We start from the raw sequence: 25,156 nt of genomic DNA, 5'->3' as shown, positions 1-25,156 counted from the left end.
AACACCACAGAAGTCTACAAGATACATCCCACAATGAGAAGTAATCTGCTTGGCAGTAGTGTTTCCTTGAATTAAAATAAAGGTACACAGATTACATTCTCCAGCTACAGTCTCAAATGCAACTGCAAAAACAGATGTTAATTTTCCCTGTATCTCCATGATATGGAACTAATGTAGCATCAAATGTGTTATTTCTGACAGAAGACAAATAGATCACAACTCATCAGCTAAATGCACACACCCATCACTCTGCCACAAAACTTTCAGCTCTAGCAGGCACAGGCCCCACGTGTAATAAACACTTCTTGAATTAACTGTTACAAAAACTACCACCAAAGAGTGGCCTCTTCTAAGAAATTTATACCTAAAAATGCATTAACTTACTTTAAAATATTGGAACATTCCTAGGACATCAGAGAATGCTGTGGGGCTGTGAATTTGACAGGTTTGACATAATCTTCCATGAACGTCCACTGATTTCACTCCAACCTCTAAACTTCACCCAAAAAGCTCCCCAAGAACTCAAGAACTGTGGAAAAGACTTGTGAAAAACACCACCACGACTGTATCTCCCTTCAGTACTTCCAGCCTCTTTCCCTCTTCCAAGCAGAAGAGCAGAGTGGGGTAAAGCAGAGCTTGGAATTTCCACCACCATAGCTAAATACACCCAAAAACAGAACTCATTTTTTTATTTTTGCTTTACATTTCCAAGCAGCTCCCATTTGATACCATAGTTAACTGAATGGTTAAGGAAATTATTTGCTCTCTTTAACTTGATGTTTACATCAATAAGCATTCAAATACAGAGTCTTAAATAAACTACTGCAACAACAATATTGATGCTTCTAATAAAGACTGACAAGAACAGCTCAACCCAAAAGCATTACTAAGTAGTTCAGTATTTTGCAGTTTGCCTAATCAAACAGTTTTGGCTTAGCAGAACATTCACAAAAAAATAAATCAAAATAAGAGAAAACTGACTTCTATTTCCAGTTCAACTGCTAACTGACAGACCTCAAGGAAGCCTTTCATTTTTTAACAGTCTTCTGCCTAGACAGGGGGGATTTTGCTTACTTACCACAGAGAAAGCTGAGATTTGAGAAGCATAAAGTGCTGCAGAGAAAGAAATACAGCTGCTGAGTACTATTATTCCACAGAAAAAGAAAAGAAAACTGGTTATTTTAAACAAGAAGTTTATTTAAACAACAAGACGTTTTACTTGAAGGGAAAACTATCTAGGACTTTTTTTTCCTTTTTTTTTTTTAAAGAGTAATTTACCCCTACTTAGACAGAGATTGCTCTACATGTAACAGCTACGTACAAAAAAGTTATAAAATTGCCCTTGGTTTTACAATGATAAAAGAAAAACATTGAAATTATCCAATCAAACAAGGTATGCAAGGTTTTTGTTTTTTAACAGTGAGAGCAAAATAACTTACTGGAATATAAAGATAACTCGGCTTATTCTGTGATTCTGTAAAAGTAGAAGAAGCATGCCACTAACGGAGAGAGGGGCATTTTCACAGAACCAGTTTGTTTTCCCACCCCATCTCCATTAAATGCTGATCAAAACATACCATTGGCCATTTAGTTAAAAAAAAAAAATGCATTATGCCTGTGCACATCACCAGTTACTTTATGTACAATAAAAGGAATAAGAAAAAAATCAGAGAGAAGAGAGAAAACTATACTGCAGTAGTCAGGATGTGGCTGAACCAAGTCTCATTTTTCTAATTGTGAAGTGTCGCCTGTGGGAGCACAGTTCTGGAGAGGAAAGTAGCAGGTTCTTTTTTTGTGTGTTTGTTTTAGTAAACTCCTCCTGTTTGCTGCTGGAACACATCAATTGTATCTTCATCCTCCATTTCCAACTAGAGGAGAAAAAAAAGAAAAAAGGGCTTTCAACTCTTCTCACATCTCTACAGCAGCCTGGGTTGTTTCTGACTTTGTGTTTGCTTTTTATGCAACTTTAACCAGAGAAGCCCCACTCCCCTCCACCACCACCCTTTTGTACATTTAACAAAATTTACTAAACTCAAAACCAAAGAAACTGCACAGAAAAAAAATGCCAATTGATAACTGTTGACCTAGAATAAATTCTAGCATTAACTTCAGGGTACACTGTGTGACTCTTAAGAAACAGATTTATAATATTTGATTTCTGTTGCCTACTTCGCCATTGCACCTTTGTTCTCCTATTTACTCCCACAGTTTACCTTAAAACATTGCCACAATTGCAGTTGGCTGCTGCTGCTCAAATGGCTACAGCAATGGGGAAGCAGACTGGAATTAAAGCCTCTACTCAACCAGGCAGTAAAATCAAGGATCAGCAAGCACAAAAAAATTAAAAACACTTGGCATGTAACCATGTAACAACTGCCAGTGAAGAACAGCAATATTTCATTAATATAATTCTCTTTTTTCACCCTAAGTTTTACAGTTAATATTCCTGGGATGTTAATGGCACTTACTGACAAAATCTGTACCAAAACTGGAGCTGCTATAACTCATTCAAGTTATATTTCCCAACAGACTCAATTGCTGCTCAGGAAATCAAACTGCTCTATGCCATTTACCACACCTATAACAGACTGGTCTAAGCTTCAGCAAAACATGGAGGGAAAAGAAAAATCACCCTACTGCCTCAATTATCAGTATTGCAAATTAAAAAGTTGCATAGATTGTCCCTCTTGTGGCCCCAATCTTTGAAGCAACAGCTTGGAAAATTTAAAACTGAAAACTAAAGTCCATTATTTCATTACAACTGGTTCTGAACAGCAGATAAAACTATCACTTGGTCAGGCTGATTAAACACAGCTCCGTGGAGCAGGACAGAAAAATGCTCCAGGACCACAGAGAACCATTCTGTTCTTGGAATGGCCTTCTTTCAAACACTTACAGACAACCCAAACTTCACCATATTCATTCATTCCATGCTGCTGAAACAGCTTCAGATCACAAACAAGAGAAATTATTTTTGTATTACAAATGCAAGCTTGCCTACAGGATCTCTATGATAACATCCTGGCAAGCTTTTATATAAAAAATAAAGCCATTGCTTCAAGAAAAACTCAATTCTTACCTTACCATCCTTATCTCAGAGCCATGAATCAATAAAGTGAAAGTTTTACAGGACTCACCACCTGTACACTGTATTTAATTTTTCTGTTTTATTACAGTGAGACAGATTTATTATTCATAACACCAAAAGTCATGGATTCCATTTCTAATTATCCTAAAGTAGTTACACCAAAATAATGGTAAAGAATATCCAGTTTTACAGTTCTATTATTCTTCAGTAATATACACATTTACATAAGCATTTGATAGGAAACCGAAGCATCAGTTCCTGCAGCAAATTTCAAATAGTTCTTTAGCCTTGCCTGTGCTGTTTACCTGTGCAGGTGTGTCTGTTTCATTAATTGGCTGCCCATCGAACCGGAATCTGATTTGCCTCATTGACAACCCCTGGACAAAGAGAAATAACACAAAGGGAAATAAACCTGGTGTAAAAGTACTCAGTAGTTTACTCTTGAACGTGTTAATGAATTGCAGCACCATCATTAAAAGCCACCAGAGATTCCATCCTTGCCTCATGTCCTGATTTTTAAGCATTTCACTCCAAATCCCTGCAATCTGTTTTGTATTAAACACTGCATTGTGTCCAACAACTCATGAGAAGCAACAGTGCCCCCACTGACTAAGTTAAAATAAAGCCATTTCTGAACACCCCAAAGGCCAGCAGGTTTATTGTGCTTTTGAGTAATTCACTTAAAAACTAGGTGCAACACTCTATGTAATAAATGTCCAACAATAACACTCAACACTCCTTTTTGATCTTCTCCAAAAACAAAGGTATTATAAAATATTTCTTCTAGAAATGCAACAATAAAATTAGTCTGCAGCAGCAAAGAGTAAAAAATGGGAACTTTTTGACCTCCAATTCCTATTCTAAAGAAATGAATGTATCAATTTTTTCCATGCACAGATGGAAAAAAAAAAAGGAATTTTCTACTTCCAGAAATTAGCCAGTATTGTGGATATGCATTTCGTCCACACAACACTCATTTTACAGACCTCTTTCATCCCTAGAAGAATATCTCTCATCCTCACCTGAGCCAACAGACTGAAAAATGTAATTTGGGAGTAACAACCAACCTCTCCTACTGATAACATCAGCTCCAAAAATCACCAGTGAGTTTTCCAAGGTAATTTACAGCAACACATATTCTGCAAAGGCAGGTCAGTGACATTTGGAGATACAAACTTCCTTTTCAGTTCTATCCATTCTCTCCAGAGTATCTAACTATCCAAGGGTCCAATCTGGTTTTGAAGCCAATCCAATGGATTGCAGGGTCGTGCTTTGGCATCTCTGAGTTAGAAGAGAAGCCTTCATTCAGCCTGGCAAGAGCAGATGTCACACACAACAGAAAACAATGTAGTAATTATTTCTGAGAAATAGTTTTGTCAGGAAAAATATTTTAATAAATGTGAGTAAACTTTTTAAATTAACTTTATGGTTCACAGCAAAATGCCTTCTCCAGCATGATCAAGACACTGCAGTGCTCACTCAGAACATCATCTAGTTTAAGGAAGTGTGTGGCTCAGTCTCATGGCAGCAACACATTTCTGCACAGCAACATTTGGTTTGAGCCCTTTTCTCTGACATTGTGTTTCTTGAAACATGTATTTCCTATTCCCAGAGTGTTGTTTTTTTCCAGGTTCATAACAACTTTACGAGCTAAATAAATGTTAGCTGAAAACATACTGAAAAACTGTCCTTTGGTGAGCTTAGTGTCCACAAAACATGAAGTATGGTCCACGGATGATTTTTTCACCACTTAATCACAAATAGTCTTGATCTTCTCACCAGGTCACTCAAATTTAGTTACTTCCATTTTAGATCTACTACACACAATTATCATCCTTTAGAGCTACTAAGTTCTCTATCACCTCTTCAAAATTAAGGATTTAAGTTGGGGTGTACCTAGTTAGGTAAATAAATACATGAATAAAATCTAACTTTTAGAGACATGCAGAAAAAATGGTTTTTGTTCCAAAACATTCAGCAAAATTTCAGAAGTAAGCACCTAAAGACAAACCCACATGAACAAAAATATTCTTTGGATATTTACTAGCTTAAAACTAAGATCAGAAAAAATGTCTCCCATTCTCAAGATTTACTGATGTTTTTCCTCCAGCTGATACCTGGGTTTTTTTGGGTTTTTTTGCTGGCTTTGGTTTTGTTTTTCTTTAAGCAGAGTAAACATTTTGACAATCTAAAACAATTTGAAATATTACTTTTGCTTTCTTCAAAGTAACTAAGAATGAATGATACTTTAATTTTTTTTAATGCCAGGACTTTATAGACAAATAACCAATGCTCAAATTCCCTGAAAGACAGCTATATCTGCACTCTATGACTGGAAAAAGCAACACAGTGATTTGCAAAATAGAACAAGAGTTTGTACGACTGAGGTAGGAAAACAAACTCACAGCTTCCAACATTCACTAATTCCTCCACAGAACACTCATACAAGAATACATTCACATGTTCAGCAAGAGCTAATTTTTCCTTGTCTTTACTTTTATTCTGTTGTGGCACAGGGCAAACCAAAGAGGTTTTACCACTCTGTATCACAGAATCACTGAATCACAGGGCTTTTTTCCTGGTGATGAAATAGCTGCACCAATATCTTACACTGACTTTATTGTATGCAATAGTATCATTGTGTATTTATGTTTAAAAAAATTAAAAATTCACTAATTCTGAACACTTTTGTAGAGCCAGAACTTTTTGAAGGCAGACAATCACTAGAAAATATCATGGATAACAGAGACAAAATTTCCCTAATCGTGGAGCTTCAGAAGGAAGAGCTCCATAGCTCTACTCAAACAGGTGTTTTTAAAACTTGCAATAGCTGCCTGCAGCCTCACAAACTGGCTGCAGCTGCCACCACATCAGCAAATACATGGGGTGTGTGTCTCTCTCAGAAGATTCATTTGTCAGCCAGGACACGAGAAAAAACAAAGCTCATCATTAAATGTACAAGCTCCTTCTCAAGTTATCTTCTCATCTCAGTACAATTAAGCTAATAAATCAGAAGCCAACGACTAGTCCAAGAAGTCATTCAGAGTTATAAAAATCCCTGATTATTGCTTAACTCTCTCTCCCCTAAGTTCATCCAAAACCCACCCCTTCCACACTAATATTTCGTATCATTAGTGCAGCAGTTACCTCCCAGAAGCCTCCACCTTTAAACAGAGATTTCATAAATGAGAACAGATCTTTATTTCACCCATTTCCTGCCACAACCCTCTCAGTCCACCCTGTAACAGACCCCAAGGACAATACATTCACAGCACAATTAGTTTCTGTTCCATCTCTATCATTTTGTGTATTTACTTAAGTTTTAAGACTTCAACTGTTTTCCTCTATCCTTGTGGAGAGCAGCTCTCCCCCAGACACCGTTCTCCTGAGATCATACCTGTCGTTCACAATAGGCTTTCATTAGTTTACTAAGTGGTGTGTGCCTCTTAATCTTAAACTGCACCACAGACCCATCTTGCCCTGCCACCTTCAGATTAATGTGGTCATTGTTTTCAGTCTTCACTCCTTCCTGTGGAGGAAATAAAAGAAAAAAAAAATAACGAACACTTTTTAAAAAAGGTATGAAACAAGAAGTTAACATTTTACCAAAGTGCAACAGGTTATTGAAAAGGAGGAAATAAAGATATTAAAGCTGTTTACTGACTTGAAACCTTGAATTAGGGAATAAAGGTCAGCACTTTCCAGTTGAAAATTTAAAGGAAAAAAGCCACATACAAAAAAAAAAAGAAAAAAAAAGCCAAAAAAATCCCCTGATATTAGCTGTCATTCTGCAGACTGGAAATATAGCAATGAAGAATTACCAGGCCAGACATTTAAAACAGATTAAAAAAAAGTTATTTCTATCAAAAGCACAACAATATGCAACACCAGTGCTCCCACTGAATGGAATTAAGTTACCTATGTTACAACTGTGATCTGTTATAGCTTATTTGTGTTATAACAGTGCTCCCAACCAGCAGCAAGGCTCTTTCTCACTGCACCTCAAACTTTCTCCTACCGTTTGATGTCCTTATAAAAAATAAACTTTGCCGATACTTTGAAGGGCCATGTTTCAAACGGTGATAAAAGCTGAAACGGCCCAGGTCTTCTCTTTCAGAAAATGTTTTAAAAAACTCTACATCAAGCAGCCCGGCCCTCCCGGAGCGGAAAACTGCGGAGGATCAACTTCCAGCTCCGTCCCTCGTGTTCTGGCCGGGCCTCAGGACAGAGGGACGGGGATCGCGGCTGTCCCGGCCCGGGGCTGTCCGGCACCCCCAATTCCAGCTTTGTTTTCGCTCTTTGCTGGGAGCCGGATCCCGCCATGTGTCAGCCCGCGCGCGGCCCCGCGCCCTCCGCCACTTCGAACTCGGTTTGAAAATAGCGTGGGGGAGGAAAAAAAAAAAAAAAAAAAAGGAAGGGAGGGTGAGGGGAGGAAAAAAAAAAAAAGGTCGGAAAAAAAAAAAAGGGGGGGAAGCCAACCCCCCCGGCGGCGGCCTCTGTTAATTCCTGCCGTGCGGAGCGGAGCCCCTGCGGCCCCCCCGGCCCCGAGCGGGGCCAGAGGCGGCACAAAGGGGCCGGAGCCGTGCGGGGACCGTGAGGGCAGCGGCTGCCGAGGCAGCCAGCAGGGATGCTGCGCGGCCGCGGAGGAGGAGGAGGAAGGCAGCAGCAACCGCCTCCAGACCTGCCTCTCTTCCCGCGGAGGGCGGGAAGGCGGCCCGGGCTCGCTCCCCCTCTCCCCGGGGATCCCCCGCCCGCCCCGGGAGCCGCGGCCTCGGCCCCCCCACAACCGCGCAGGAAAATGGCGCGCAAAGGCGGCGCGGGGGCTGCGGGCCGGGGCCGCCGCCTGAGGGGCCGAGCGCGGCGGCGGGAGCTGCGGAGCGCGCCGGCCTCACCTTGGGCTTCTCGTCGGCCATGGCGAGTCGGCGATGCGGGGGCGGCTCGGAGCGCGCACAAAGGGGGGGCAGAGCGGGCCGAGCGCGGCGGAGAGAGGGAGAGAGAGGGACACAGAGAGAGGGGAAGGCGGGGGGGGCCGGGAGCGCGCACGCACAGCCGCGGGGCCGCGCCTTACCCCGTGCGTGCGCGCACCCGCCACGCTCTCCCCTCCCCCCCGGGCGCGTTCCCGCCGCCCATTGGGCCCCGGCGCGCGGGGAGGGGGCGGAGCTAGGCCCGGGCTGGGGGGTGTGAGGCGGGAGGGAGGGGGAAGGGGCCGTGGAGGGAGTGCGCGCGCGCCCCGCGGCCGTTACATAACGCGGCGGCGGCGGCGGCGGGAGGGGAAGGGCGCGCGCGCGCCCGCTCGCGGCCGCGCTGCCCGCGCGCTGCGTGCGCGCGCCCCTGCCCCGCCCCGCGCGGCGGGTATTGTCCTTCGCAAAATGGCCGCCGGGCCGCCCTCAGCGCCCCGGACCGCGCCTCGCACCGTGCCCTTCCCGAACAGAACTTCCCCTAGTCATCTCCAGCATCCTTGGCCCCCTCAAATCTTAAATGTCCTCAAATCTCCTCAGTACCGTTAGGCCGCCTGCCACAGCCCCCTCAGTGCCCCCTCAGTGCCCCTTCAGTGCCTCAGACGGTGTTCTTTGCACGCACATCTTCCCTGTCGAACGGGCAGCCCAGGCAGGTGGTGAGTCCCTGTCCCTGGAGGTGTTTAGGGGAAGAGTGGACGTGGCACTCAGTGCCGTCGTTTGGTTGACAAATTTGTGTTGGGGCACAGGTTGAGCTCGCTGATCTCAGAGGCCTTTTCCAATATCGTTGATGCTGTGGTTCTGTGATCTCCCTCATCCCTGCCTCATCAAATCTCTCTCTCCTGCTTGTGCCCCTCACTGTGGTATGGAGGACGATGATAGTGTGGCAGACCCCCAAAACCCTGGGCTGTCCCTGTGAGGAGGGGTTTTTGCTGGAAGAGATGCCATGTCTGTGAAGGAACTCAGTGCCTGCAGCACTCCAACAATTACTCTACATAAATCAGAGCCACCAATGATGTGATTTCTTAAAGTTCATTCCAATGGGAGGAGGAAATTCTCAATAACTCCAGAGATTTCACAGGTTCACACAAAACAGTTCCTGTACCTTTTATCATCGTTACACTTGCCACCATCATTTGTGGTGGCATCAAATGCTTCTCTACATCATGTAGATGGAAAAGAAACATCACTAAAATGATCCCTGTCGATCCCCCAGGGATGTATTTTCCAGGTGGGCATCACTCCACACTGGCACTGCTCCCTGTGGGAGCACTCTGAGTCATGACACCAAGGTGGCCGTGTGGTCACACACCCCTTGCTCCTGGCAGGACAAAACTTTCTGCACCATTTCAGAGATGTTCCTTGTCCAGAATAAACTGCAGACATAGTGAAATATTGACTGAAGAGAAACTTTCACTTACAGGCAGAGCTGCAGACTTGCTTTTCACTGTCAGTTCTGGTCCCTCTGCTCTGCCTTTATCGTGTTACTTCACATTCCAGCTCTCTCCTTCTGAGCACAGATTGGATTTTTCCTGCCATTTTCTGGAAATTGCAGAAGAGTAACACCAACTGGGGAGAAGAAGCTGAAGCCAAACCTTTATCTGAGTCTCCACTTGAAAAAATGGCACAGCCGTGAGGCAGGATGATGGCCCAGATAGCCACCTGAGCTTCCACAAAACATGAGCAGTCGTCTTTTACAATCCCTTGTAGTCCAAAATTTAGCCTGAAATTTCATAGAACCTTTTAGTTTTAGTATTTTACTCCTCCTGAAGAGTCTTAGTGAGTAAATTCTTAAAAAATCCCAGACAGAGACATGTTCAGTTTGACCCAAGAAGGCAACAGATGCTGTTTCAAATTGTGACTGTGATTCAAAGAGATCATCCTTTGAGCTCTGCTTTCCACTCCTACCTGTGTCAATTTACTTGACTTGTCATCAAAAGATCAATCAGTTGATCCTGCCTGTTTTCTTTGTGTTTAATTACTCATGCTGTTATGTTTCTATTTGCTTAAGGTGCTGGGAGGTGAGAAGCACCCTGGCTAGGAAGACCATGTATTTCTACCCAAATCCCCCTTCATGTGTGATGCCTCAGGCTCCTATGATCTCCCTTCTCCTTTCATTTGAGTTGTGGAAAGCAATGGGCAACTTGGTTTGGACCTTTTCAAGTTGATCATCACCACTAAGAACTAGAATTACTAGTGAGAACAAGGAAACAAAGCACCTTAATTCCCACCCTTCTATCTCATCCCTGGCTTTTTAAGCAAAACTACAAACCCATGGTATTCTTCACACAACTAAAGATGAGTTATGATTTCCAATGAACCTTAAGTTCTATTTTTAGTGATGATGCAACATCACAGAGAAGTGTGGAAGGACATCATGGGGCTTGATGGTCCTGTTGTATTTTGTTCTTGTCACTTCTTCCCCCTCCCTCCTTGAAGATCCCTGTGCTGTTGGCCCAGGAGGAGGATATTTTGGGAAGGTGGGATGAAAATGTCCAAGGCCTGAGTGTGGCATGAAAGAACTGAAGGCAGGAATGGCACCAAGTGAGACACACATTAAGGCAGCATCACAAATAGAACAAGTGTGCTAAAAAAGACAGGAAAATACTCTAGAATTTGTGAGAACAAATGGGAGTTAGATGTGCTCAGAAAAGCTGAAAATGGCTTCAGCTGCGCCAGCACTGGTCTCACCACCAATCAAACAGATCCCAAATCACAGAGCAGGTTTATACAAACCTCATCTCTGTGTGGCTTTTCTTTTCACATAGCAACTGAAGAAACTGGAGCTGACAATAATCAGTGCTAAAACCTGCAAAGGAACTGGCCAGACAGCAGCACTGGGAGTGAGCAGCGGGGGGAGAAGCCACACTGGGAACTACAAAGGCCCCACTCTTGCAGGGTCCGGGCTGCAGCAGAGGGGAGCAAAGCAAAGCTTTTTGTACCTCTGAGCTCCTCCTCTTCAATGCACCAAGCTGAATGGAAGTGAATGGGGAAACATCACAGTGAGAACTCCTGAGAAATTCCATCTCTGGGAGAAAAAAAATCCACATGTTTTTCTTAAAATATTTCCATACTTTGTTTCATTCTTTTACTGCAGTTTTATGAGGAAGAAATCTCTTTGGCTTAATTCTCCACCCTCTGATGAAGAGGCAGGCAACATAGGCATTCCATATATATGCTCTTCATGCTGGGATTTTAAAACAGTCTGTTTTCTGACACCAAAGCAACTACAGGCAGAAGGTGTGTGCTCCTGCACATCAGCATTAGCTTACAAAACTTACTCCAGCCCCTTTAAAACTGGGTGTCATTTTGCACTGAGTCCAAGGCAAGAACTGAAAGCACACAGTAATCTGGAGGTGTGAACGAGTATGTCCGGTTATTGGCTCAGACCCTCCAGCTCTGAGTGCTTTACTCAGGATTCATTAATTCTGCTTAGCCAAGGGAATAGAAAATACCTACAGCCCTGCCTGTACTGTGCCTTCCCTGTTCGTGATGCTGATCATTCCCTCCATTCCCCAAATAGCTTCCAAACCTCCTGTTTCACAAGGTAGTAACTCCTATCCTCATCAGACCTTTTTTTTTTCCTCTTTTTTATCCTGACTGTAAACCACACAATTTCTCTTTGCTTTCCTTGCTGGACCCACAGCCCATACTCCAAAGCCTTTCTGAGCAATGTGAAGTTCCACGCTGACATGGAAATTCCCAATTCTGCTCAATTATATGGACTGTAGAGGCACAGAAGCCTCCTTGAGAGGTGAGCAGGAAGGTTTCCCTTCTAGATATGAGCAGAGCTCCAGCCAGTGTTCAAGAGGACTAAAAAATGTCAAGATTTCATACTAAAACTCACCTTTCCCAAGATAATTTCCACAGGAATCATCCATTTAAGAACAACAGATGCTGCGGATATGAAAAGCCACAGACCCTTTTAGGGAGTGAGCAAAGTGGACTCTGTGTGCCAAGAGACAGCAGGAGAAGATCAAAGAGTTCCAGCTTTCAGTGTCTCTTCACACAGATGGACCTGGGAGCAGCAGAGGACACTGTCCCACTCCTAGATTCACCTCCCACACGGTGGATCTCTATACAGTACTACACGGATATTCTAAATATATTCTGCCACTCACAAGAAACTGCTGCAGTTATAAAAGCAGCACCTTAGCCTTGAGGAACAGTGGCAGGAGGCCTCATACTCCTGGGTTTTCAGACATCCAGTTTTGATTTGTATCTAGAGCCTTTTAGTGATGTGTGGACTGGTATTCTGGATGTAGGAATGCCCACTAACATCCTCAGAAGTCTGCAGCGCAGAGCACCATTGTGTAAGACAGTAGGTGAATTTGACTTTGTACAGCAGAGATTTAAATACAGGCACATCTTCAAATAACAAAACACAGACCCTTACCCATGATAAACAGTGAGGGGTTTAAAATTGATGAGTCTTCAGTTTTTCAAGCAGCTTTCAGAATGTTTAATTTGTTCTACCTGCAAAAATTTATTCCTTCTGACCCGAGCAGACACCACTTCCTTTTTCAGCATGATTGGTTACATGACATGCTCTTCCCAGAGATAACTGCTGGCTTTATTTTTATTGGAAATGATGGATGCAGCAGCTGATAAGTAAAAAATGGCAATTTAGCCATGGAGTGTTGCAGCATTTGTCATACAAGGACAGCAAATGATTTACATTATCTCGAAAAGTTAATTTTTAGTGAGCATCCTGGGAAGGCACCAGCCTAAGAGGGACTGGTTCCAGCTGTAGGACCAACAAAGCTGCACTGCTAATACTTGTCTTAAAAAGTATATTGCTGAAGAACTTGCTTATTGGCTAGGGCAGGCAAAATGTGAGGAGTACACAGAAGTGGGAAGGAGAGCAGAATGGAAGGAGAGGACCAGGATGCTGTTAGTGTTTTATCACACCAGGTTATTGAGTTGAATGCCATGGTAGGTGAGCTCCCAGTGTTAACAGAAAGTTGATTCACCTCCAGCAGCCTCAGAAGGCACCTCTGCCCAGTGTCCAGGGGATATCGACCTCCTCCTGGACAGTGAGTGAGTGAGTGAGTGAGTGAGTGAGTGAGTGAGTGAGTGAGTGAGTGAGGCACAGTGGCAGTTCTTCCTGCTTCGATCCTGCTTCATTACAAGTTCTTCCCCAACCTGCAGGGAACTCGCTGAAGTCAGAGCACATAATTTGATTTGTCAGCTTTATCAATGCCCAAGTGCTCCAGACAGCATCATCTTCAACATCCCAGAGGCTTCTCAGCCTGCATGTGTTTGACCTGCATAAAAAAATAGGAGACATGGGTTGTTACACAGCAATCAGTCAATGAAGTGAGCATGAAAACAGCACTATGCTAGTGACTGTGCACTTGGACAGAGATCAGACAGGGTGAGGGGTCTTCCTCACTGGAGATATTCCAGAACAGTCTGGACACAACCTAGTGCCATGCACTCTGAGATGAGCCTACTGGAGCGGGGAATTTGGACCTGAGTTTGTGGCCCCTCCAGCTTGACCTATTCACTGAATCTGTGAATGCTGACTGACCAACTACATCACTGCACTACACACCTCGGGCCAGCAATGCTCCCACCCAGCACTGAATCTGTCCTGACAAGAAAATGAGGCAGGTTGTGATGGGGTGGCATCCATCCCATCCCATCCCATCCCATCCCATCCCATCCCATCCCATCCCATCCCATCCCATCCCATCCCATCCCAGCCCCCAGAGCCCGCTCGGAGCAGTCCCCGCCCGTCCCGGCCCCCAGGGACGGCGGCTCGGGCGGGGGCGGAGCGGTGCCCGTCCCGCCCCGGCGGGGCCTCGGGAACGGGCGGCGCTTCCGGGGCGAGCGGTGGTGCCTGCCCCGAGCTGGTGGAGACCCACGGTCTCTCTGTGTCCTCTCCCGTCCCCGGGCGGCGGCTCCGCCGGGGCAGCAGCGGCCGAGCCGGGCAGGGGCTCGGGGCGCGCAGGCGGCGGCGCGGGCAGCCCGGAGGGGCCTCCGGAGCCGCGGCGGGCGGGAGCGGGAGCAGCGCGGCCGCCGCCATGGACGAGCTGGACACGGAGCCGCCGCTCGTGGTGCGGGATGGGCGTACAGGGCAAGGCTGGGGGCTGCGGGACCGCGGGCGGTGCGGGGCCGGGGCGCCGCTGACGGACCGTCCCCCCACAGGTGGTGCCGGGCGCGGACCCTTCGGCCCGGCAGCTCTGCTTCGCCTGGGGCCCCGCGGAGGTGCTGGTGTGCGAGACCCTCTTCGGCCGCGCAGGTGGGTCCCGCTCCCCCTGCCCATCCCGCTCCCCATGTCCGTCCCAATTCTAGGGCGAGGGCAGGGCGGGCGCTGCTGCCCGGGCGCTGACGGGCTCTGTTTCAGGTACCGGGGATGGAGCTCCGAGTTCCTCCCGCGTCTTCGTGGTCCGCAGGGACCAGGACATTTACATCCACACCCTGCGGAAACTCTTCAACGAGTCGCACGGGATTTTCATGGGGCTGCAGCGGAGCGAGGAGGAGCTGGCTGGGAAGTCGCGGAAGGCGCAGTGAGTGGGTGGGGAGAGTGGGAGGCAGCGGCTGCCCCTTCTCCAGCTGGGGACCAGCGCCAAGAGCTGATAAATGCCTCCGGTGAGGCAAGTGCCGTTGGCCAGGCTGCTTTTACCAGCTCTGGAATCAGCAGCGGGGCATATAGAATTTTGGGGGAATTTTACAAATCAAAGCTCCGATCCTTCCAATAACTATGCTGGTAGAGTGTGGCACGGTCTCACTGATTCCAGATGGATCCACCCAGGTACTGGGAGTTGCTGCTGCAGAGAAACTTGCAAGGCTATGGGCGCATAACACTAAAACTCCAACAGCTCCCTCCAACCAAAGTCTTTGTGTTTGGCAGATTGGTTCAAGTGAGTAAAAACTACCGATCAGTGATAAGAGCCTGCATGGAGGACATGCACCAGGCAGCTGGTAAGTTTGTTCTCTTACTGCAGGAAAAGGAAGCACCAGTTGCAATTATGAAAGTAGGATTGTAATGGTAACTTACTGCAACTGCTGTACAATAGCATGTGTAGGTTTCAGTAATTATCAAGACTCTGTTTCCATTCTGGGGATATCCAAGTTGGTTTGTAAATCTGATCATGGACTGTTTTTTTCCCGCCGTATTGTAACTGATTTTCTGGGGACTTGCAGCATTTTCATATCTCATGTGGCAGATATATGGAAAGCTATCAAAGCTCAGAAGTGGCTGTCAGATGTAAATATGTTGCTCTTTGACTTTTCCTTATTTTTCCCTCAGTTTCGACCCGGGACCCTGCCCTGCAAGGCCAGTACAGCACTCAGGTAATCTGCAGTCCTGTCAGATTGAACGTGGATTACTGGCTTGTGAATTCACCAGGCTGCCACTGTGGCATGAGGCGGTTCAGATTAACTCTGCCTTGTATGTGAGACACAGTTCATGACCAAGAATAAATGGAATAGTTAATTCCTGTACTTCTAAAATGATAAAAATGCCCAACACCTCAATTCACTGCCATGTAAACATATTTGCTGTTGTAGATGTGATGTTTTCTTGTCATCCAAAAGCTGACAAGAAAAATTTCAGACTTGCTGTGTGGTGTTTATCTCTCAAACTCTCAGATTCCAATCAGCTGCATCTGAGCCTCATAGCAACCTCTGGGTGTTAATGGTGAGCTGTCAGATCCACAGGAGTGTCCTGGGAGGAGCAGAGTACTCACACCAGTTTTCTCCTCGCAGCTGCAGTGATGTTGGCTGTTCTTTCTTCCTTTGATGTTTGTATTGAATCTTAAAAGTGCAGAAAGGCTGAAAATAAGACCAGTTAGGTTGCTCGCTGGTGACAGATTATTGCTGCATTTCATTACACAGTGTCAGTGTTTTCTGACCAGAAAAAAGTGTGAAATTTTGGCCTGTGTCTTTTAATATTTATCTCTGAGCTGTCAGTATGATATTTCTCTGTAAGAACTGATTGCTGTGGACAGCAGATGCCTTTGTGTGGTTAAAAATCCAAACTGGAATAATGATTAGCTCTGAAACTTGGCCCTGCTTTCCTTCAGGTTTCCATTCTTTCTGCAATGGAGCTGATCTGGAACCTGTGTGAGATTCTGTTTGTGGAAGCAGCTACGGGTGAGCCATGAACTATCATTGTGTAAAGACTGATGGGGATTTGTTCTTTGCATATTAATTTGTTTAAAATGTATATCATATTCACTGTGTCATAGTTTAATGTTTAAGAGATATGCAGAGTGTCAATAAGCTTTTTAATACCACTTCTGCCTCAGCTAATTGCATTCTTTATATTGAATTATGTCAAGTTATTCAATTTGCCTTCTTTTCTTCCTCACTCTGTTTTAAATTGCTTCTTTGTCAGAAAGGTTATGAAGAGAAGGGATATCAAAAATTGTTGCAAATCTATTTTATTTATAAGCTTAAACATCTCTTTAAAAATCAAATGTGTTGATGCCAGTTGACATTTACACATATCCGATACAACTCCTTTAACTTTAGGTTGCCATTTTTGAAGTCAGTCTGTTTACACTGGCATTTTAAAGTAGAAAATAATTTTTGAGGGAAATAATATTATGCAAGCAAATGTGCTACTTACACAGTCCTGGAATTCAGGAGAGATTCACAAGTTATAGATTACTTAATCTAAATTAATCACCTAGTGCCGAATTTCTTTCTCGTATTCAGTTAGTAATAATGAAATGATGCTAAAATAAACAGAAATATTCTGTTTGTCTCTCGGCATTACGAGATTTATGATCTGGATCACTCACTTTTTATTTTTTTCAAGTTTGGATTTTCTGCTGGACTGTGTTGCCCCAGGAAAACCTGCTAGAGGCTGGGTGCTCTCAGGGCCTCTTTGCTTAAGGAACTCTGTAATTTGGGGGTGGCAGGTAGAAACCCACTCAGTAAATCTCATCTAGTGATGTCAAACTGTGACAAAATGTGTGAGAGCAGTTTGGGAACAAACACTGGGAACTGACAGAGGGAAATCTGTCTGCACAGCTGGGCCCCTCCTGCTGCGCCTCCTGGACTGGGTGCGGCTCCACGTGTGCGACGTGGACAGCATGGTCCGGGAAGTTCTGAGCAGTGAGAGTCCATCCAAACACAAGCTCTTCTGGAATGTGGTGAGTATCACCCCCTGGAATATTCTTAAACAACAGGAATTCCTGTCTGTGCTTTACCTTCCTCTTTCCTGCTGGACACGGCACCTCATTGCTGTCTGCCTGTGTAGGCTTTAGGATGAAGCCGTTCTCATTCCATCCTCATCCTTCATGACCCATAGAGGTCAAGCCTTACACTGTTACTTGAATTAGCAGTGCCTACAGTTTAAACATTTTAACTCCACTTCCCTTGCCTGAATTACAGGTTAAAATGCCCCTCTGATCCCTTTCCTGGGTGCTCCATAATCTTGCCCAGTGTGGAGCTCACGGACAGGGGGATTTTGCAGGTGGATGTCTTTGTGCTCCAAGGCCGGATGGATGAAGCACGGCACCTGCTCTCCAAGGAAGCCAGTGCCAATCCCGCATCCATGAACATGTACAAAATCTTGGATGACTTGATGAAGAAGATGCCTGTGCCCAGTGTATGTACAAAGTGTGTTTTTTCATGTAGTTTGTTGGAAAAAGCCACCTGGTTGTGTCCCCTCTAACAGTTTGTTCCCCTTTAGAACATCTCAGTCTTACTCCTTTACAGTAACAATATTTGTGTTCTTGAATTCCCCAAAGACCCAAAAATTCAGATAAAAGTCTGTGAGGTGACACATCAACACAGAAAGATGACAGGCAGCCCCTTGTTTAGCTTTTTATCAGGAGTGACTGTGAGTTTGGCCCAAAAGGCTGGTGTAATTTGACTTTGTGTTTCCTTTATTCCCTGTATTCCTTTATTTCCTCTGTTCAGCTTGGCAACACCCAGACACTGACAGAGCTGGAGCTGAAGTGGCAGCACTGGCACGAGGAATGTCAACGGTATCTACAGGATGGAACTTTTGCTTCCAATCCCCACATGGAGTCCATCTGCAAGGTGTGTTTTTGCTGGGAACAAAGGAAACTTTGGACTAAAGTATTGAATCTATCCTTGTGGATTTCAGGAGCCCAGTGTAGCCATAAGTAACTTTAATGTCTCTCCTGTCCTCTGTTGATGGTTTGCCAGCCTGGGCAGTTAGGTTTCTCTCCCTGTCCAAGATCCTCAGGCTGATTTGGAAACTGAGCTGTGAGAAAGATCTTTGTTATGTAATTTTGAATAAATCCTCACCTTTGCAGAACAGAAGTAATGCCTCTGGAGAGTTGGAGTGCAGCTGTGTCCATCACTGAGTGTGCAGTATTCCTGCTGTGTTTTTGTCCCATTAGATCATGCTGGGAGATGAGGAAGCCATTTTGGAGAAGAAGGAGCTCATGACCACCTGGTATCACTTCCTCGTCACCCGGCTCCTGTATTCCCACCCGACGGTGAAGCCGATGGAGCTGCGTTTCTATGCACAGGTAGGAAATAAAATGTTCTACTATTCTCCACTGTTTCAAGCACAAAAGGGTTACTACACTGAAAGAAAAACAGGGAAAAGTCTTACCAGCCAGATGCCTGTAAGATGTTGTCTGGAGTTTGTGAAAGGACTGGGAGAGTGATAAAGTTGACAAATAATTGTTGAAGACCCATTTTTCAATGGGTCGCTTCTCAGTGTTATAACGTTGCCAGTCTTGTTCCTGCAAATTGTTTTCCCAGTCCCCTATGCTACAATGAGGAAAATTCCATTTTGTTAATGTGTTCAACCTCTATGACCTATTATTTCCTATAAAATAACTGCTACATCCAAACAAATGTCTTGCTTCTGCATTTATGTCTTGTCATCTCATTCCACAGTCTAGTATGGACCTGTTCCTGGGTAGAGAGAGCAGCCCTGAGCCTCTAGACATGATTTTAATGGCAGCCTTTGAATTTGAGATGCATCAAGTGATCAAGGAATGCAGGTTGAGTTTTAAGGGTTTTTAAGGGATTTCTAGTTCTACAGTATTGCTTCTGTGTATTTGGGGTGGGGGTATGGGTACAGAGCCCCAGTCATCCTTGCCAAGAATTTAGCAAAAATACGTGAAGCTGGCAGCAATTAAAAGTATTCCACTGGGTCTGGGAGATTGCAGCCAGACCTTGGACTGTAATAGAGCTGTGTATTGGTGGTAAGAAATGCCTGTGGAAAACCTGACACAGTCCCTGGCAGTGTTAGGCTTAGTTTTTTCTTTTGCTTCAAATACAGCATTGTCCTGAGCAACTGGTGGTTTGTGGCTCATCTGACTGACCTCTTGGATCACTGCAAACTCCTGCAGTCTCACAATCTCTAGTAAGTATTTATTTGCATTATTTGAATAAAGCTAATTAAGATAGCGGGGCGGGGGGGGGGGGGGGAGGAAACATGCTGCAGAAATTGACAGTACTTGTGAAATAAAGTAATCAGATTTTTCCAGTGAGATGCACATAATAATATCTGGATATTTGCTCTCTTTCCCCCCAGTTTTGGTTCAAATATGCGTGAATTCCTCCTGCTGGAGTATGCCTCAGGACTCTTCTCCCATCACAGGTATCACCTTTTGTTTTATTACTTATGGGACAGACTTAGACTGAGGCAGCCAAAACAAATAACTGCATGTTCATGAAGTAAAAGGGCAAAACTTAGAGCAGCCACTGTTAGAATTTCAGCAGAGGTGTCCCTCAGGGTTTGTACAAGATTGGCACATTTCCCTTCCTGAATGGAGACAAAAGCTGTCTGTTAGAGCTCTTCACACCCCATGACCTGGGCACAGCCACGCCTGCCACTGTGCAGAGTGCCTTGCACTGAAGCTGCACCAGCTGCACATATTTCAAAGTCGAGCTGCACATATTCCAAAGTCGTGGCATTCCAAAGTTATGTTACAGGGAACTGGCATGAGGCAGAAAGGAAAAGCCATTTCAGGGCTGAATGTAAAATTAATCACAGCTAACAGTTATTAATGCAGGCTCAGATTCTCCTTGGGGCTTTACTGTTGTGCTCATTGAAGATTTCTAGGGTTGGAATGGTGGTGATTTCTCCCCTCTCTCAGCCTGTGGCAGCTGGGGGTGGACTACTTTGACCACTGCCCGGAGTACGGCCGGGTGTACCTGGAGCTGCACATCGAGCGCATCCCACTCAGCACGGAGCAGAAGGCCCTCAAGGTGCTGAGGATCTGTGAGCAGAGGCAGATGCATGAACAAGGTGGTGCATTTTCAGTCTCCCTGTTTATCAGTGGTCCAGCTGAACCCGCTGACTCTAATTCTTGCCCTCCTTTGCCGTGTTTCCCCCCAGTGCGCAGCATCTGTAAGATCATGGCCATGAAGGCTCTGCGGAACAACCGCCTGGGCTCGGCCCTGTCCTGGAGCATCCGAGCCAAGGACGCGGCATTTGCCACCCTCATCTCGGACCGGTGAGGCTGAGAGCAGCTCCCAGCCTGGGGGGGACAGCAGCAAGGTGGGCCAGGAAAGCTCCCAGTGCTGCAGGAGGGGCCAGGCACCTTCTTCTGGACCAGCAAACAATACTCTTGGGTGCTGTCCCCTGCAGTACCCCCAGCTGTGCCTTCCCTGTGTTGTTTTCCCTCCTGACATCTAGAGACAAAACAGATTGACTTTATCTGAGAGTCCAACCCCCTTAGACCTTACTTGGATAAACATTTCTTTTAACAGCTTCTGTCCTCTGCCCTTCACTTGCTGTGACAGAGCTATTTGATGGGCTGGACAGTGACCCGGGGGGCTGATTTGGGTGGAGGGCAGTCCCTACCTGTGCTTTATTCAGCAGATTATTTATAATCAAGTTCACCTCACCTCCAAACAAGCCAGTAGGAGTCACTTAAGCCACTATTTCTACTAAAAATTTGTATCAATGAGTGGTTTTATCATGTCTCTGGCTTTGTATGAGTCTCTCAAAATTCCTGACCTTTTCTGGAGCAGGAGGGTTGTTATCAAAGTGAGGACAATACTGACACTTGCTCAGGCCTCAGCAAAAGCTCTGGCAACTCTTTATGCTTTATAATCTCTAACAATCCATGTCATGTGGGTTTTGCTAACTGGAAATAGGCAGAGACCAGTCCTGCATAGTTAGAGTATAATTTTGAAATTACACTCTGGGTAGGTGGCCAGACAACACTCTGTCTTCAACACTGGCAAAATGAGTGGTAAGAGATTGCTAATCTGAGGTTTGGGGTTTTTTTTTATTTGTTATTTGAGGGACTGGGAATCATTACATTTCCTTCAACAGAAGGATGAAAAAAAAATCACAGGAAGCAGCTCTGCAGAAAGCAGCATAATGGAGGCTGTGACAAAACAGTTGAAAAGCTTTTAGCGTTGTTTTTGTTTCTGCTGCTTATCAACTTTTTTACACAGGTGAAAAACAGAGCTTTTGTTATGATCTGAGAGTTTAGTTATGCATCCACCAGCCTCAGCTTCCTGCCTGCCTTCCTTCATTTACTCCTTTTAAAAAATAGATCTCAACTACCACAGAATGCAGAAGAATCAATGTTAAATGTACATTACACCAGTTCTTTGGCCGCTTCCAGGGAATGTCTGACAACTTCTGAAACCCTTGGGGAGGTTGATTAAGATGGAACTGAGCTGTCCAGTCAAGTTTTCTGGGAAGGGATTAGGAGGCACAGAATAGATGTGGATGATATCCTCCCCTCTAAGCTTTCATTGTGTTCCACTTTCTCCCCAGATTCCTTAAGGACTATTGTGAAAAGGGTTGTTTCTCTGACCTGGACCTCATTGACAATCTGGGCCCGTCCATGCTGCTCAGTGACCGGCTCACATTCCTTGGTGAGAGCTGCCTACAGTGTCCATACTGGTCTGCTATGGAGAACTCCATGCTATTACTTGGATTTATGCTTTCTTCCATCTGGCTGACTCCTGGTTTAGTGATGAGGGGAAAGCAAATGGTGAATGTGGTTTGGGATGCAGCTTGTACCAGGGGTGGCCTTTACCACTGCCTTCACATCAGCTTCCTGCTCTGCTCTGAGCAGGACAGGCCCAAGTCCTGACACTCCAAACTTCTTTTTCCAGACTGTATCACTACCTTGAGAGGCTCTGAAATACTAACAAATGCTGCCTTAGGGGGTAATCCACTGGAAGAGTAATCCACTGGTTTAAGTTATGTTGACTTTGTTATAATTTTACCAGTCTCCAGTGTGTGGGTTCAGTGTGCCAGTCAAGCTCACTGGAACAAGAGCCCTCCCTGCCTTCTCACTGAGCACTTGTGCCAAGAGACAGTGAGGGCCTCCAGCTCATTTCCTTCAGGTACCACAGCTTCCTTCTCCTGCCTGGCACAAGGCAGGCTGTGGTAACCTGCCCCTCTGCCTTCAGCTGCTCTGTGGCCTTTCATTCATGGACCAAAAGAGGAAATTGATTTCTCTGATGCTGTGAGTAGGAATCTCAATTTCAGAGAGCAGAATCTGATAGGAATTTGGAATAGCTGTCAGCATTGGACTGACTCCCCTCTAACTGATGCCACCCTTATGGGGGGGGGGGGTGAGCATGAGTTTTATCTGTTTCCACTTGGTCCAGCTTGCAAAACTGGAATGGATTTTCCTTCATTAAAGCTGATCCTAAGCTAGGTCTAGAAGCTAAATATTACTTATCAAATTGGTAATCCCACAGCTCTGCATGCCCAGCATCATCTGGTAACTGTCAGCCCCAGAGAAGCCTTTTCCTTCCTGCTGTTTCTAAACAATCCTGAAATCCTGAAAATATTTCAGCCTGTTTTTCCCTTAAGGTTTTTAGAACCTTTGCTGTACCTTTGCTGGACAACTTCCCTATGTCTCTGCCTTGAGCTCAAGCAGTAATCAAGGTGAATCTGAATGGGAATCATTAACTTCCAGTATTGTGACAGATTAGTGGATACAGAATGAGCCCCACTTCTATCCTCAGCCACTTCTCATGCTGGATATTGATCTCACTAATTCTTAGCAAATGCAGAACTTTCCCTATTAACAGAGATTCCAGTTTCCATTTAAACAACCAAGACAGTGCAGCCTTTCAGACCTCCTGATACTCTGTGTCCTCAAAAAGGACATTCTCTCTCTAAGCCACTGGGTCATTACTCCCCTGCAGACACTCACCCTGGGGCAGCAGCAGCCCCTGACCAGCCTGATGCAAACCCTGAAGCTCACCTAGAACAGCAGCAGGGTTTGGCTGCCCTTTCAGGAAGGCTCTGTTGTCACCTTCCTTCATGCAACAGATTCCCAATCCCCAGAGGGGCTGCTTTGGGCTTGTTTTAGTTGGGGAGGGTTCTTTGTGGGAGCAGAGGGATCTCCCAAGGCTCAGTTGCTGATGCCGTTTTCGCCACCCTGTGGCAGGGAAGTACCGGGAGTTCCACCGGCTCTATGGGGAGAAGCGGTTCGCAGAGGCGGCACGGCTGCTGCTGACGCTGATGACGGCTCACATCGCCCCCTGCTCCTTCTGGATGACGCTGCTCACCGACGCGCTCCCGCTGCTGGAGCAGAAGGAGGTGAGGTCCTGCTCGACACGGCCCCTCAGGGGGCCTCTTCTTTTTTCCTGACAAGGGAGCTCAGAGTGGTGACCCTCCTTCCCTGCTCCTGCTGGACCTGTCTGTGGCAGTTCAAAGTGTCCCAGCAGTGGGAACACACAGGGACCCAGGAGGGGATAAATTGACTCTACTTTGGTCCCCTGCTGTAACAGCAGCAGTGGAATTCATCTGCTCTGGTAATTTTAGCACACACTGTATTCAGCTCCTTTGGGTACTTGGCATGAAGGTTGTTCCAGTGCTTCTAAGCAGAGTTTTTCCTTCAAGACCCATCAAGAAAAGGATAATTCAGCAATTACAGACTCAGAGCAGCCACTCTTGACTTCATAGCTGACCCTGCTTCGTGCAGGAGGTGGCACTAGAGACCTCCCAAAGTCCCATCCAGCCTGAATTATCCTTGGATCCTGTAATTTCAGGAGTCAGAATGGAGCTATTGGAGTGTAAAAGCATTCTCTTCAACTGCACTGTCTTTTCAGCTTATGTGATGTCTTTAAATTTGATCTTTTTCAGTAAATACCTTGATTTCCACAGGTCATATTTTCAGCAGAGCAGACTTACGAGTTGATGCGATGTCTGGAAGACCTGACAGCAGGGAATCCAGACAAGCAGAAATTCCAGGTACTCCCAGTTCTGAGGACAACTGGGTAATGAAGCGAGGAGGGCCGTGGGAAGGGCCAGGGAGGGAAACTCTGCATTTATAGTCCTAAGAGAGCAACAGCCCAAGTCCCAGAGACTGGCACAGTGGGTTCAGGGCAGTCAAATGAAGCATCAACAAGAGACTGCACCCAGTGCAGGAGTGTTCCTACTCCTCCTGTTCTGATGGTTTGCACTGGACCGTGATGCTTTTCCAAGATAAATAATTGCACATTATCTGGGCAATGAAGAGCTGAGGTGTTGCCATGCAGCAGCTCTGGCTCTGAGCATTCCAGGCACAGAACAGGGAACTATTTGCTGCACATGCAAAGCCCTGTAGCATCCAGGGAATGAAAAGGTTTGGCAGTGCTGTCTTGGGTTGAGCTATTAAGTAGGAAATGCAGCTTTTACTCTTCTCAGGAGGTCCCTGTAACAGGTAAATACCTCTCACTGACCTGCATCTTCACTTTCCCAACCCTGAGACAGACAATGGCCTCAGCTCATTGCTGTGTGCAGTCCCCTAACCCAGGCTCTGCTCCCTTGCAGGATGATGTTGAGACAACCAAAGTGGAAATGCTGAGACTTGCCCTTGCACGGAACCTCGCACGAGTCATCGTCAAAGAAGGCACTGTGGAAGGGTCTTGAAGACTGCAGAGAGTTCTTCTTCCTCTGGGGCTTGCTGTACATAAACTGACTTTTTCTAAGAATAAATGTTTTGTTTTGCAGATTGCTTGGTCATTTGTTCTTGTCTTCCAAAAACAACTTTACATAGGCTTTCTTTTTTTTTTTTTTTGCCTTTTATGAAGGACCTGCATCAAAATGGCTGCTTGTTCCAGCATGGTCTGGCACCCCTCCCCTGGTGAAGTGAGCCTCACTACAGCTTTCCTTGGATTTTATGTTCTTTGTCTTTAACACCCAGAACTGAAATGAAGGCCACCTCTTAAACCAGAAGGGTTTTAGAAATAGTAA

General features: G+C 45.6%; 2 protein-coding genes across 3 annotated transcripts; one reads left to right on the top strand and one right to left on the bottom strand.

Annotated features, from left to right (window-relative positions):
- Positions 1-1,176: 1,176 nt before the first annotated feature.
- SUMO2 (small ubiquitin like modifier 2) lies at positions 1,177-8,161 on the bottom strand. The gene is made up of 4 exons (XM_059864183.1): positions 7,981-8,161; positions 6,486-6,617; positions 3,394-3,465; positions 1,177-1,868 (listed from the first exon to the last, which is right to left on the bottom strand). The coding sequence occupies exons 1-4, from the start codon at positions 7,999-8,001 to the stop codon at positions 1,806-1,808; spliced, it is 288 nt and encodes a 95-aa protein (XP_059720166.1). The 5' UTR covers positions 8,002-8,161; the 3' UTR covers positions 1,177-1,805.
- A 5,718-nt stretch (positions 8,162-13,879) lies between these two features.
- On the top strand, positions 13,880-24,912 carry NUP85 (nucleoporin 85). Of its 2 annotated transcripts, XM_059864359.1 has the most exons (19): positions 13,880-14,105; positions 14,197-14,290; positions 14,396-14,558; positions 14,903-14,973; positions 15,302-15,345; positions 16,077-16,146; positions 17,032-17,153; positions 17,477-17,611; positions 17,926-18,048; positions 18,375-18,506; positions 18,883-18,989; positions 19,271-19,354; positions 19,526-19,591; positions 20,091-20,242; positions 20,333-20,450; positions 21,731-21,831; positions 23,367-23,518; positions 24,086-24,172; positions 24,734-24,912. In XM_059864359.1, exons 1-19 carry the CDS (start codon positions 14,073-14,075, stop codon positions 24,830-24,832), a joined length of 1,953 nt encoding a protein of 650 aa, XP_059720342.1. In that variant the 5' UTR covers positions 13,880-14,072; the 3' UTR covers positions 24,833-24,912. The 2 variants fall into 2 exon arrangements, with proteins under 2 accessions (XP_059720342.1, XP_059720343.1); XM_059864360.1 differs by lacking the exons at positions 13,880-14,105; positions 14,197-14,290; positions 14,396-14,558 and adding an exon at positions 14,597-14,803.
- The last annotated feature ends 244 nt before the right edge of the window (positions 24,913-25,156 follow it).

The sequence above is a fragment of the Haemorhous mexicanus genome, chromosome 20 (genome assembly GCF_027477595.1).
Source record: "Haemorhous mexicanus isolate bHaeMex1 chromosome 20, bHaeMex1.pri, whole genome shotgun sequence".
Taxonomy (NCBI): Eukaryota; Metazoa; Chordata; class Aves; order Passeriformes; family Fringillidae; genus Haemorhous; species Haemorhous mexicanus.
This window is presented reverse-complemented; position numbering and strand designations above follow the sequence as displayed.

What these genes read in the sequence shown, in the direction of transcription:
- SUMO2 (XM_059864183.1), bottom strand. Translation starts at nt 8,001, where the DNA reads ATGGCCGACGAGAAGCCCAAG. An exon ending in AAGCCTATTGTGAACGACAG is followed by an intron (nt 3,466 to 6,485) that starts GTATGATCTCAG and finishes CTCTTTGTCCAG; the next exon opens with GGGTTGTCAATGAGGCAAAT. An exon ending in AAACAGACACACCTGCACAG is followed by an intron (nt 1,869 to 3,393) that starts GTAAACAGCACA and finishes TTTCTCCTCTAG; the next exon opens with TTGGAAATGGAGGATGAAGA.
- NUP85 (XM_059864359.1), top strand. Translation starts at nt 14,073, where the DNA reads ATGGACGAGCTGGACACGGAGCCGCCGCTCGTG. An exon ending in ACACGGAGCCGCCGCTCGTG is followed by an intron (nt 14,106 to 14,196) that starts GTGCGGGATGGG and finishes GTCCCCCCACAG; the next exon opens with GTGGTGCCGGGCGCGGACCC. An exon ending in CAAGTGATCAAGGAATGCAG is followed by an intron (nt 18,990 to 19,270) that starts GTTGAGTTTTAA and finishes CTTCAAATACAG; the next exon opens with CATTGTCCTGAGCAACTGGT.